General features: G+C 39.3%; 1 protein-coding gene across 1 annotated transcript; it reads right to left on the bottom strand.

Annotated features, from left to right (window-relative positions):
* Window positions 1–1576: 1576 nt before the first annotated feature.
* Window positions 1577–10792, bottom strand: cnga1a (cyclic nucleotide gated channel subunit alpha 1a). The gene is made up of 8 exons (XM_053480384.1): window positions 10728–10792; window positions 10356–10484; window positions 9628–9786; window positions 9510–9548; window positions 9319–9426; window positions 9109–9213; window positions 6386–6492; window positions 1577–6288 (listed from the first exon to the last, which is right to left on the bottom strand). Exons 3-8 carry the CDS (start codon window positions 9747–9749, stop codon window positions 4856–4858), a joined length of 1914 nt encoding a protein of 637 aa, XP_053336359.1. The 5' UTR covers window positions 9750–9786; window positions 10356–10484; window positions 10728–10792; the 3' UTR covers window positions 1577–4855.
* Between the last annotated feature and the right edge of the window lie 2362 nt (window positions 10793–13154).

The raw sequence follows: 13154 nt of genomic DNA, 5'->3' as shown, positions 1-13154 counted from the left end.
ACAAAGTATTTGTACTTCATTACTTGACACCTCTGGGGGAGACCCAACTTTTCAAATAAATCATTAGCAAGCATGAACAGCTTATAAGGACAGCTAGGCTAAGTTTAGCATACAGCTGGGTTGTCGAGGTTAGCAGGGTGATTAACTGCTCATGCATGTGGATGATAATGATGTTATTTATTGAACTATTTCCAGTGAATATTGAAAAATAGACTCAAAATGGATCACCATAAAGAAAATACAGAATTGAATGAGACGATTGAGCAAAGCAGATTTTTCTTACAAAGTCCTAGGAACCAATATGTTTAAATAGGTAACAGGTCACTTATGGGATGAACCTCTGGCTCCCGCAACTTTGTTCAGGATAAATCGGTTTAGAGGATAAGTGACTGATTAAACCTTTCCCATATTAACAACATTTTGAATCCATTTATGTGTAGTTTGGCACTTTCTCAACCTTTAAAACCCGATAATGTTACAAATATTTTTTATAAATATAACTTTATTTATAATATGGTTTCTGTAAATCTGTATGTTGTTCACTATTTTTGTTTTGCTTTAATACACAGTCAGGTTTGCAATAGAACAAACTCTAACAATGCAATGTAAACTGCAAACCTTAAACACTGAGCAGTAATATTGAGCCTAACACATGCAGATTCCCACCTGCAGAGTCGACATTATATTTCCTGTTTGCAAATTGAAAAAAAAAAAGTTATATTTTGAACATTAATATAGATGAATGTAGGGGGTTTTACATTAACAGTAACATTTATTATCCTCCTCAGTATTTCCTGTGCCTGTAAACCTGGCTAAACCATCATTAGCATAAATAAAGTTACATTAATGAGTTTGTTGTTTTCCTCTGCAAAGAAAACATTCGTCCAAAACACTAATGAGCTTATTCACTACGCGTAACATAACTCCAATTCTCATTTCTCCTCTTGTGTAGAAGTAATGCCATCATGGAGATAATTAAACTCTTTTCAGGGCTGGGAGTTTATCTGTGAAGCACAGTTGGGTTCCAGTTTGAAAACTTTAAAAGTAAATAAAACTTTAATCCAAAAATGTTAAATGAGTTTCTTTACAGTATAAAAACAGCTCCATGTGGGATTTCCCTGCCCATAGGATCGTCTTTAGTGTTTAGCATTTAGAATGTTTCTAAACATTATGCATTTGAATTGCAGTTTAATGGCTGGATAGACGTTGAAATGAATAGACTGTGTACTGTATACAATGCTAAGTGAAGGGTGTTCCAGCACAAAGTCAGGCAAAAGAAAAAAGTTGCATAGGAAATAAAAAATGCATAACAGAATCATGAGAGCTGCCTCGCTGCTCGTAGTGATCTAGAGCTCAGGTAACTCTGTTTGTGTTGAATTTAACTGAATTAATAGACCTTTTATTAAATAAAAGTGCTTAAGAATCCTTAATCCCATAAACAAATGCATTCTAAAGTAATGCCATCACTGATATCACTCACGACCATGTGATACTAATTGACATTGTAAAGTAGCTAGAGATCATTCTTTATAACACTGTACAGTATACATTACATACAAGTGAAATTCTTAACAAAGACAATTTATTACCATCAATGATTCAATGTTTGTTACACGTCCCAGACATCAATTTATGCATTTGGAGAATTACAGAAAATTTAACACATGAGGATCGTACATAACAAAACAATATTATAAGTGGTGTTCAAGTCAAACTAGGACTTTTTGTTAAATTTGTAATGGAGAATAAAAATATAAAAGCAATTGACATTTACAGAATACTTTAAGTACAGTATATTGGGACTCTTAGCTGCGGTAAAATGTATGAATGATACAAACATTTTAAAGCAGGCTGTACTTTCATGTGGGAAGTGAGCCCACTGTTGTTGGAAAAGATGCATCTGTCTGTAGGAACTGTACACACAATCAGTCACCAACACCACTTCACATTACAGGAACTTGGCTGGGAGTTATTGCCCCATCCCTCGTACAGCCCTGACCTCTCTCCAAGTCATTTATTCCCACATGGTTGGGTCATTAAAGGAGTTCAGAGTTTTACACGTGAAAAAGGTAGTCAAATCATAGCTTTGGCGTACTCAGGAATCTTTCTACAGTACATTAATAGAAGCTAAGCAACCACTGGGAAAAGGACACAAGTGTAGCAGGGGATTATATATAGAATAAAGGAAGTTACCTTTTAAAAGCTACACTCGATGCTGCGTGAAAACGCTATGGGGAACATCTGTTTGTGTTACCTGTTGTGAAGCATGTGTGTATGCAAGTGAGTTTAAAAGTGTTAACTCACCGATATGGCGAGTTTGATAGTGACTGCCTGCAGAAGCCGGATTCCCCTAAGCGCTAAAAATTTGGCGACAGGTTTCTGTTGGGCAGCCGGGGGGCGAGGCCTCAACGACGCTCTCTCTCTCCCTTTCTTTGGCGACCTCCATGACGGACTATATAACGACCTCCATGGCGACCTATTCATTCCGTGTTCTTTATGCCATCAATTTATTTAAATATTGTTAATGCAAAGGCGCTGGGTTATATGATGATACCCCGGATAGAACAGATATTTGTGGGCTATTTCTCTCCTGGAACATCATCCTCCCTGAAAAAGCCCACACTCCCCACTAAGCCATGTAGACTGACATCTTTCCTGGTGGGGAAAAACTTTCAGGCAAAGGGGCCTGCTGAAAGACTTGAGCACTGGTGGGGCTATTGATGATAGGGCATTTGTAGCTATGTTGAGCCACAGATATGTCTCTCCGTGCAACCAAGCAGATTGCCCGTGCTATCGGCCGCTTTATGGCTGCAATGGTGTCCACGAAGAGACATCTACGTGGCTAAGCCTCACGGGCATCAAGGATAAGGATCGTGCGTTCCTCCTTGATGCCCCCATCTCACCTTCCAGCCTTGTCTCCAACAAGATGTTAGTTGTTCGGTCACTTCCTGACAAGTTTTAGGATGCCGAACATTTAACACCTACCCCCATCTAGCTGAAGTGCCAAAACTTGGCACCAGAAAACTGTCAGCATTGAAGCTACTGCCAGGTATATCTCCTTGGGTACTAAGGACTGTACAGAGGGGAACTACAGGATTCAGTTGCACATCAGCGTGGTCTCCACTTCCGTGAAACCGGGCGAATCTGCTGACTCTGGAATTGCAGACTTTGCTGGGGAAAGGGATAATAGAAGATGTTCCCCTGCCAGTCAGAGAGTCAGGCTGCTACAGTCATTTTTTTTTTCATTTCAAGAAAGACGGGGGGGTGGTCTAAATATAAATATTGGGAGTTCACAGTAAGTTCCTGAGGTTTACTTTTGCGGGCAAAGCTTACCAGAATCAGGTCCTTCTATTTGGCTTAGCTCTGTCACCCGCACATATACAAAACGCGACTCCAGGGCATCTGTATTTTGAATTACATAGACGACTGGCTGATTCTGGCTCAGTCTCAGAAGCTAGCGCTTTGACATTGGCATGTTGTCCTAGCTCATCTTGATTCTTTAGGATTGAGACTCAACGCCACAAAAAAAGCATTCTCGTTCTCTGCTCAGAACACAACATATTCGGGTGTTACATGGGATTTGATCGCAATGCGGGCACAGCTGTTTCCTGCGTGTGCCGAATCTATTTTCAACACCCTGGAGGAAATTAAGCTAGGCCAGAAAGTGACTGTTCATCTCTTTCAGAGATTTTTAGGTCTCATGGCAGCTGCGTCCACAGCGATACCTTTGGGCCTTCTGCACATGAGATCATTTCAGTTTTGGCTAAAAGCCAGGGGATTTCACTCAAGGACCAATCCCCGGAGGCAAATAAAAGTTACGCGCCAGGGACTTCGCACCCTTCTGACTTCTGGCAAGACGCTAACAGGCTGGGCTGCGGTCTTAGATGGCCACCCAGCCGAAGGGAGCTTCTGGCCTTGAAACACTTCCTCCAGCAGTTTAAAGACTACCATGTCCTAGTGCGGGTGTACAACACTACGGTAGTCTCGTACATAATCGCCAGGGTGGACTGTGCTCGCGCCGCTAGAACAAGCTAGCGCACCAGGTACTGCTTTGGGCACAGGACAAGTTTGGCGTGTTTGATACACACATGCTTCACAACCGGTAACACAAAAATATGTTCCCCATAGAGTTTTCACACAGCATCTTGTTCCCGCTTTTTCAAGGAAACAGGTTTACAGCAAAGTAACCCAAGACGTTCTACAATCTACAACTACTGTATGGTCTGTATTTCTGTACCATCAAAACCTGCACAATTCAATTTGACTTGAATGACCCTTTTGCATTATTACATTCTTAGCAAATGTTCTTCATGTGTTCCTTTAGGGTTTGATGGGATACTGTATCATTATAACAGATTTCTACTTGAAACTCTTTTTGATAGACAAAATTTTGGCTTAAGATAATAAAGAACTTAAACTCATGGCCTCCGAGTGGCGCAGTGGTAAATTGCTCGCCCTATCATCCAGAGATTGCGAGTTCACTTCTCGGGTGATGCTGTAACCTCTCGCAGCTGGGGGTCTAGGGAGAGCTGATTGGCCGAGCTCTCTCAGCGGGAAGAGATAAGAGGTACTTAGTGCTATTACAATAATCACGGCAAGTGGAAGGAGCAAATAGAGCTGTCTTTATGCTGAAGTGTGTTACACTGCCCCCAATGGTGCATGAGCGAGCAGTTTGAAAAAATGCGGTTGGCTGGCGTCATGTGGTTTGGAGCAAACACGTGACAGTCTTTGACCCTACTGACTGAGTGGTAGTAGTAGCCTTAATGTGGGAGCCCCCTGGTGATGAGGAGGAATTGGACATGACTAAATTAGGAAATCAGGGAAAAAAAAGACCTTAAGACCTTAGACCTCTTTACTACTCATCCCCCTCTTTTTTCTCCTCCTTGACTTTCTCTGGTGAAGCCTCTTCTTTCACTTCCTTCTCTCCATCTTCATCCTCTTCCACATCCTCCCCAGTATAGCGTTCTATCTGAACAATGCGCTCTTTCAGCTGTTTCTCAGTTTCCTCATAATCTGCTAGCAGTTTCTTTATCTTGGCCTGCATCAGCACCATGGTGTTGTAAATTCGGTTCACTCTGTCCTCAAGGTCCTTCTGATCCGGCTTCAGGTTCGCTGGGTCTGTTTCAATTAAGCCATCTTTCATAAGGATCTGCCTCCCCTTTTCCTCCAGCATGTTTTTGGCATCAGGGTACTCAGTCAGTGCTTCCATTAAGTCATCTTTGGACAAGCAGAAGATGTCTGAGTATCCAATGCTGCGGATGTTAGCCGTCCTGCGGTTTCCTGCTTTGCTGCCTTTGATGTTCAGGATGCTGATCTCCCCAAAATAGCTTCCATCACCCAGAACACAAAACTGTGTGACACCATCATCAGCCACCACGGCCAGTTTTCCCTCCTTGATGATGTACATCTCCCGGCCAATATCACCCTTGCGGCAGATATAATCACCAGGGCTAAACACTTGAGGTCTTAATTTAAGAATGAGCTCAATTAGCAGACCTGCTTCACAGTCTGCAAAGATCCTCACCTTCTTCAATGTATCTAGGTGAACGTTCATACCAATCTCTGCTCGCAGCTTGTCCGGCAGGTACCGAAGTACTTCCCTTTCATCCTGTGCTTTCTTATTTGTCCACAAATAGTCAAACCACTTGATGACTCGCTTTTCCAGATCCTTGCTGACATGCCGCACTTGCATGTACTGCTTGATGCTGTCTATCCGTGCCTGAAATTGGGCTTGGGCCGCATTCATGTTGGAGATCATTGTGGCAATATTTCCAACAATAGTAGCAAAGATTAGGACACCAACCAGAAAGTCTACAACATGAAAGAGAAACTCAGAGTCAAGCTCAGGAGATGGTGTTTCCCCAATGGTGGTGAGAGTCAGTGTGGACCAGTAAAGGCTGAAAGAGTACTTTCTTAACAAGTCCCCAAACTCAGGCTCAGTGAGTGCTGGGTAGACCCAGGGATCTGAACCAAAACCAATAGCTTTAGAAAAGGAAAAGTAGAGGCAGGCATTCCAGTGAATGATAATGATGATATACATGACCAAGGTGCAGATGCGGAAAATGTTGGGATAGTTGGTCATGGTCTGTGAGCGGTCAAAGAATTCAAACATGCGGTTGATGCGTAGCAGCTTGTTGATGCGGATCTCGGGGTAGTCCAGTCCAAGGATGAAATACAGCACATCGGTAGGTATCATTGAGATGACATCTAGCCGAAACTGAGTGCTGTCCTTGTAGTGCTTGATGAGAAGTTTCTGATCTTTAACAAGCAAACCCTGCTCAAGGTAGCCTGTATGAGGGAAAAAAAACATCTTCAGTCTATTCTATTCTGTACATGAAAAAAAATATCTTTATCAAATATAGTGTGTTTAAACAAAAGTTCTCACCAGTCCTTGTTCTAAAGGCCATGTCTGCCAGGTAAAGGAGATCAGAGATGTAGTCAAAAAAGAACCAAGTGAACAGATATTCATGCTGCAGTTCTTCAAAGCAGGCTCTGGATTAATGGAAGATGGATTATTGCAATGTTTTTGCTTTCAGGTAACAAAAGTTGCACATTCTTTGTATACAACACGAATCCTTAAAACTCAAACTTAAAACTCAACAAACAACGCAAAAGAGATTAGTATGATTAGAATATTATCAAATACAAGATTGTTGTTATACTCGGGCCAGACTCGATTCCCATCTCTGTATGCATGGAGTTTGCATGTTCTCCCAGTGCTTGGTGAGTTTCTTTCAGGTACTCTGGTTTCCTCGCACAGTCCAAAAACATGCAGATTAGGCTAATTGGTGTTTCCAAATTGCCAGTGTTGTGGAATGAGTGTGTGTGCCCTGACATGGATTGCCACCCTATCCAGGAGACACCCAGGGTTTATCCTGCCTTGTGTCTCCAGTCTCCTGGATAGGCTTCAGGCTCCCTACGACACTGAATATAGGACAAAGCGGTATAGATGATCAGAGAGTGAGTATATGATTGTTCAGCTTATTTTAGATGGTTTCAAACATATCAAGCTCCAAATTGTCCTATGCAATTGCCAGATAATTTAGTGTTTTTTTTTTCAATGTTCAATGTTTTTAAAAAAACAAATACAATAAAAAATATTTAAAGCAAAATGAGGAAAATGTCTAGAAATAGCTTTATTAATCATATGCTTTGTTTAGGTGTCATGCGGTTCCCCATATTTGTTTCTGTCTTTGTATTTCTTTTGAAATTTGTGTTCAATAGGACTTTTATGTTTATGTTTGTTCCAGACTTCAGTTCCCAGTTTCCTTTGTTCCTCATATGATGTTAAGTGTAATCACCTGCACCTTGTTTAGTTTAATTGGTTTGTCTATTTAGAGTTTGGGTTTCAATTTGGTCATAGGCTTGATGTCTTTAGTGGTTTTGTCACTGTAGTTATCCTGTGTATCTCTTTGCTGTTTTTAGCACTGACTCTATCGGTAGCACACATCATTGGCATTAGTTTCTAGCAAGTTGCTCGTTGTATTTTGTGTTTGTTTCAAATTATTTTAAAACGTCTCTTTATTAAAGAACAAGTTACACTTGTATCCTGCTTTATATTCCTACATGATGTTATTGTAATCTTCCAAAGGGGTATTTTACATAAACATGATAAAAAAAATAAATAAATAAAAAAAAAAAAATAAAAAAAAAATATGTATATATATATATATATATATATATATATATATATATATATGTGTGTGTGTGTGTTTTAAATTTCCTAATCATCATAGCCTTTACTTTTTCTATTTTAAAAAATGCTAGACAGATATTATTCTGATTTTTAAACTCTATCAACAAGGGTTTAGTAAAATATAATGATGGTTCAGTATATTAGTAACCAGTACTTTCTCTGAGAGTTTATGTTACATCCATAATGCATGATGTCATATCTGTAAAGCTTGAATTGACCAAGACAAATGTTGTGATGTTTTCCTTTTTATCGTAAATACAGTGTATCATAAATTTTACTGCAATAAAGCATATTTTTATATGTTTTAACTGGTAAATTTTAACTCTGTAAAACTAATTACAGTTTTTTACTGTACATATTATGGTTTTAAGGTCACAAGCAGTTGTCTAATTATTTCACTGCATATCCTACTGTGTATGACTATGTGACAAATAAAATTTGAATTTGATTTGAATTTGTTATCGTAAGGTTTGTTAAAAACAGTTTTATCCTGTAGCATTTAAACAGTATTTTACTGTAAGATTTATGCACATTTTTTTTACAGTGTAGTGTTTACAATGCCAACTAAGAAACATCACTCTTACAAATGATGCAAAAATGTGTACTGTTACAAAAACCTAAAATATTATTCATAATTAGATTTGCCTAGTAAAGCAAAATTACAGTCATGCTCAGTAGAATGCTACTTAATCATGGTTGACCTAACTTACATCTTCTCAATTTGAGCTGTGCATGTGCTTGAGATTTTCCACGTGATGTCCAGATGACTCGTCTCAAACTCAAAAGTAAGGAAAACATTCTGATTGTGCATTTTGTCTCCACACTATCACGCCCCGTTTAGACAGTGCTAGAAGAAGAGAGGGCCTTCAGAATGCTTCAACTTTGTGCAACACAAGCAGACATCACCAGATGGTTTGTAGTTGCCAGGAATACCATTTGCAGGCCACTGGGACAGATTCTAAACAACTGGTTCCACTGCTGATCGCCCTAGGTCCGGAAGAGGCCAGTAATGACCATGCCAAGATGAGATGGATTAATTCGATGACATGATTTGTGAAATCTCAGAGAAAATGTTGCCACTACTGCTATTCCAGAATTACACAGAATAAGTCAGACTACTCAGTGATGTTTGTCTGAACTCGGTGAATGTGTGAGGAAGGTGTGTATCATGGGCCAATGTTAACTCTACGTTATTGTCAGAGTGGATTTGAAAGTAGTATTTTTTGTAGGATTTTTAATTAAACCTGAAGACAAATCTTGAGTTGTAAGCAACAAAGATTTGATTGACAGATAAAGCAGACACCCACCATATTTATACCACATCTGCACACTGATCATGTACTTAATGCTAATTTTCTTTATGCCTTCTTGATTATCATGCTGATTAAATATTTCCCCTGAGCCTTACTTACCTTGCAATGATCATGGTCCAGTTGTACATGACAGGCAAAGTGATGAGAAGGAGCCACTGGTAATACAGGTTACTGGCTGGGTTAATCACAAACACCTCTTTCGGCCTTTAATGAGGACACAATCAAGAAACACTCATGATGTGAACAAGAGCTAAACACGATGCAAATATAAAACAAAAAAATCAGAATTTTGATTTGTTGACCACTTACACATCTTTTTTCTCCTTCTCCTTGTCCTTCTCTTTTTCTTTCTCCTTTTCTTTTTCATTTTCCTGCTCCTTCTCCTTCTTTTTTTTCCTTTCTTTCTTTTCTTTTTTCCTAATGAATGTACCAACATTTTACAATTTTAAACTGGCCACGCTAGATGCAATTTTATCTTATCGTACTGTAAGTATACTTACTCGTTTTTATCCTTTTTTACTTTCTTCCTTTTTTCTTGTCTAAACAAAACAAAAAGAATGATCATATAGATATAAGTAATGAATTAAATTTGTGTTTGTGTGTATACAGGATATGTACTCTTTATTGTTGTTGCTGTTGTTGAAGTTATAGTGTGGAACGGGAGAAGGATCTTCCTCGCTGTCGTTGTCTGGAGCCATTCGGGGAGGAACTGAGATTCCTGAAGTAGTCACGATCATCATGGTGCTTTGTATTATTTTCACCTTCTTTATCTGTCAACTTACACACAAAAAACAAATATTTGGAAAATTTTACAACAGGAATTAAAACTTTATGTTTCAGCCAAATTTCCTAATGATCATTATCTTATATTTTACATTAATATACGTATTATGCTGTATCCTATATTCTACATGTGTGATGGGTTTGTATACAAAATAATAACTTATATTTACTATTATATTATTTACCACTGTTTATTTATGTTTAACTTATATTTTACTTGAGTAGAAATTCTGCCCTTAATTAAAATATTGTATGCTGATAGACACAATTTTTCAGTGTGTTTTCTTAAAAGCAATTTTTAAACAAACAAACAAACAAACAAAGATCTACACTGAACAGCACCCCAAATATTTTATTCCTCTTAGAACACAACATTCTGCATGAAGTTAATCTGTCTATGTGGAGCATGTACGGTATATTTCTCTGAAAAACTACCGAAAAAAACAACATGTTGATTTATAATATCACAGCAATTTGCTGCTGCACTACTGTCAAACCTGCTGTTCTAGAAAATTAATCAACAAACAAACAAATTTTTTTTTTAAATTGCAGTTTTAACTTACCAAGTTTATGATCTCAACATGACATAGCTGATGTTTGTAGATTCATATTCATCCATATAGCTGTAGGTATCATGTGCACTGGGGGTGTTTGTCCTTTTTGAGTGAAGGTGCTGGTCGAGTTTCTTGACCCTGAAAAGGATTGCGTGATTGCTAAGAGGATGAAGTGACAGTTGCAAAGTCGGCATCTCTCTCTCTCTCTCTCTCTCTCACTCTCTCACTCTTTCTACTGCTGAGAGTGTACATGTTGTCAGTGTCAATAACTGTATGACAACTGAAAAAAATATACGTTTTTTGCTTTTTGAATTTAAATACAGATTTCTAGATTTAAATCTGTTTTTGGAGCAGCTACAATCTTGGAAACCACTACAGTACCTGCATATCTGATCCTCCAGAATTATCTTATTTTTTTCTCCATTAATTCCAGAGTGTTTACTCCCGGTAAAACGTGTGCTACATTTGTTTTATCTATCTGTGTGAATAAGGAAAAGCCGTGCATGGTTTACCCCAAGCTAAGAAACTTGCTGAGTCTGCAGATCTCTCTGATCCTATTAAAGCAAGCTGCCCCTCCTGTTAACAGTTCTATCCATCATTTCTACAGCAAGTCCAAGTACAGAGTTACTGCACAGTGTTAACAAAGTCATTATTATTCTAAAATGGTGTTTCCCAGAGAAGATAAAAATTAAACTAGTTTAGTGACTCAAATAATTAATTCGTGAGAAACATGGATTACGCAACTTACCATAGAGAATTCTGAGTTCTACGTTCTTAGGTATCCAGTCTAATCTGGTTGTAGAAAGCTACTGTAGTTAGCTTAACAGCCAATAACAGTAAAACATACACACTGTAAAAAATTAAATCGTAAAAGATGGTCAAACCATGGCTGCCAATCAAAAACCATAAAATTCAAAACCTCTTTAAATTTAAATAAAGTAAAATACTCTCATAATTTTGCCATATTATGTGCAAAAACATTAAGTTTACTGAAATTGTTATTTAATTTTTTACAGATTTTTTCTAAATTTATACACTTAAACACTTTGATTAAAGCAATAGCACTAGAAGTTCAGCAGGGAAACACTCCTAATTTACCAATTTTTGCTAAATGTATGGTTAAAGATCTTTAATAAAGCACCCTTATTAAAACAGCACTAGATGTGTAGCAGCAAAATGTTTTTATTTTTATGTTTTTTTCCCCCAAAATTATTACAATCAAACACCTTCAATAAAGCAAAAGCATTAGACAATTAGCAAGGAAACACTTATTTTACAGATATTTCCTAAATTTAAGATCAAAACACTTTCAAATAAAGCAACAACAACAAAAAAAAACTGTTATTTTACAATTTTTTTTCATAGATTCCTATGAACACACATGGTCACCTGCGTGACAGACTACATTAACTTCTGTGAGGATAACACCGTACCCAAAAGGACTGTGCGGTGCTTCTCAAACAACAAACCATGGATTACACCAGAAATAAAAGCTGTCCTCAAGCAGAAGAGGAGGGCCTTCAAATCTGGAGACAAGGAAGAGCTGAAAAGGGCGCAGATAGAGCTCAAAGGACTGATCAGGAATAGAAAAGACAGGTATACTGTAGGCAGAAGATGGAAAACCAGCTCCAGAGGAACAATGTTAGTGAATTCTGGAGAGGCCTTAGAACCATCTCAGGCCACAATGATCAAAACGCTCTGCCCATGGGGGATGTGGGGTGGGCAAATGAACTGAATCACTTTAATTAAAACAGGTTTAATTCTTCCAGGATGTCTTCAACATTGGCTGCAGACAACCCCTCCCCCACTGCTGCTGTTCCACCTCTGACCCAAAGTGCACTTTACACCTCCTCTACACATCCTGCTATCTTTTCCCCACCCCCAACCACAGTATCCAGTACACATCCAAGTCTGTCTCTCTCAAATATTCAGATCATGAGGGAACTTAGAAAGTTCAAAGCCAGGAAGGCTGCAGGTCCAGACGGAATCAGCCCTGTTGGATAACAACTCATTAGCTCCTGCGCAGATCAACTGTGTGGGGTGATGGAGCTCATTTTCAACATGAGCCTAAAGCTAGGGAGAGTTCCACAGCTCTGGAAAACCTCTTGTGTGGTCATAGTTCTGAAAACCCCACCTAAACAGCTACAGGGCGGTGGCTCTGACATCCCACTTGATGAAGACCCTGGAGCGGCTGGTCTTGGCTCAGTTTCAGCCCCTGGTGAGCTCATCACTGGACCCAATTCAGTTTGCTTACCAGCCTGGCACGGGAGTAGAGGATGCCATCATTCACCTCCATCGTTTCCTCTTTCACCTGGAGACTGCTGGGAGCACTGTGAGAATCATGTTCTTTAATTTCTCCAGTGCCTTCAACACCATCCTTCCCACAATCCTAAGAGACAAGCTGGATTACACAGGAGTGAATTGTCACCTCACAACATGGATACTGGACTACCTCACTACAGTACGTGAGAACTCAGGGCTGTGTGTCGGACAGGGTGGTTTGCAGTACGGGGGCCCCACAGGGAATGCTTCTGGCTCCGGTCCACTTCACCATATACACTGCATACTTCACTCACAACTCCACCAACTGCTTCCTGCAGAAGTTCTCCGATGACTCTGCAATAGTCGGCCTCATCACTGACGGGGATGACACGGAGTACAGGGAACTTAACAAGAACTTTGTGGACTGGTGCCAAAGGAACTACCTCCAGATCAACACTGGAAAAACCAAAGGGCTGGTGGTAGACTTCCGCAGGAACAAACATCCTCCTCTACAACCACTGAACATCCAAGGCATGGTCATTGAGT

This window comes from Clarias gariepinus, chromosome 20, assembly GCF_024256425.1.
Source record: "Clarias gariepinus isolate MV-2021 ecotype Netherlands chromosome 20, CGAR_prim_01v2, whole genome shotgun sequence".
In the NCBI taxonomy this organism is placed as follows: Eukaryota; Metazoa; Chordata; class Actinopteri; order Siluriformes; family Clariidae; genus Clarias; species Clarias gariepinus.
Note: the sequence above shows the minus strand (reverse complement) of the source record. Positions and strands in the feature narration are given on the sequence as shown.

Excerpts from the sequence above, each read along its gene's own strand:
- cnga1a (XM_053480384.1), bottom strand. The coding sequence starts at position 9,749 with ATGATGATCGTGACTACTTCAGGAATCTCAGTTCCTCCCCGAATGGCT. Across the intron at positions 9,214-9,318 it reads GAGAAGGAGAAAAAAGATGT|GCCGAAAGAGGTGTTTGTGA; the intron begins GTAAGTGGTCAA and ends TCCTCATTAAAG. Across the intron at positions 6,493-9,108 it reads TGGACCATGATCATTGCAAG|AGCCTGCTTTGAAGAACTGC; the intron begins GTAAGTAAGGCT and ends CCATTAATCCAG.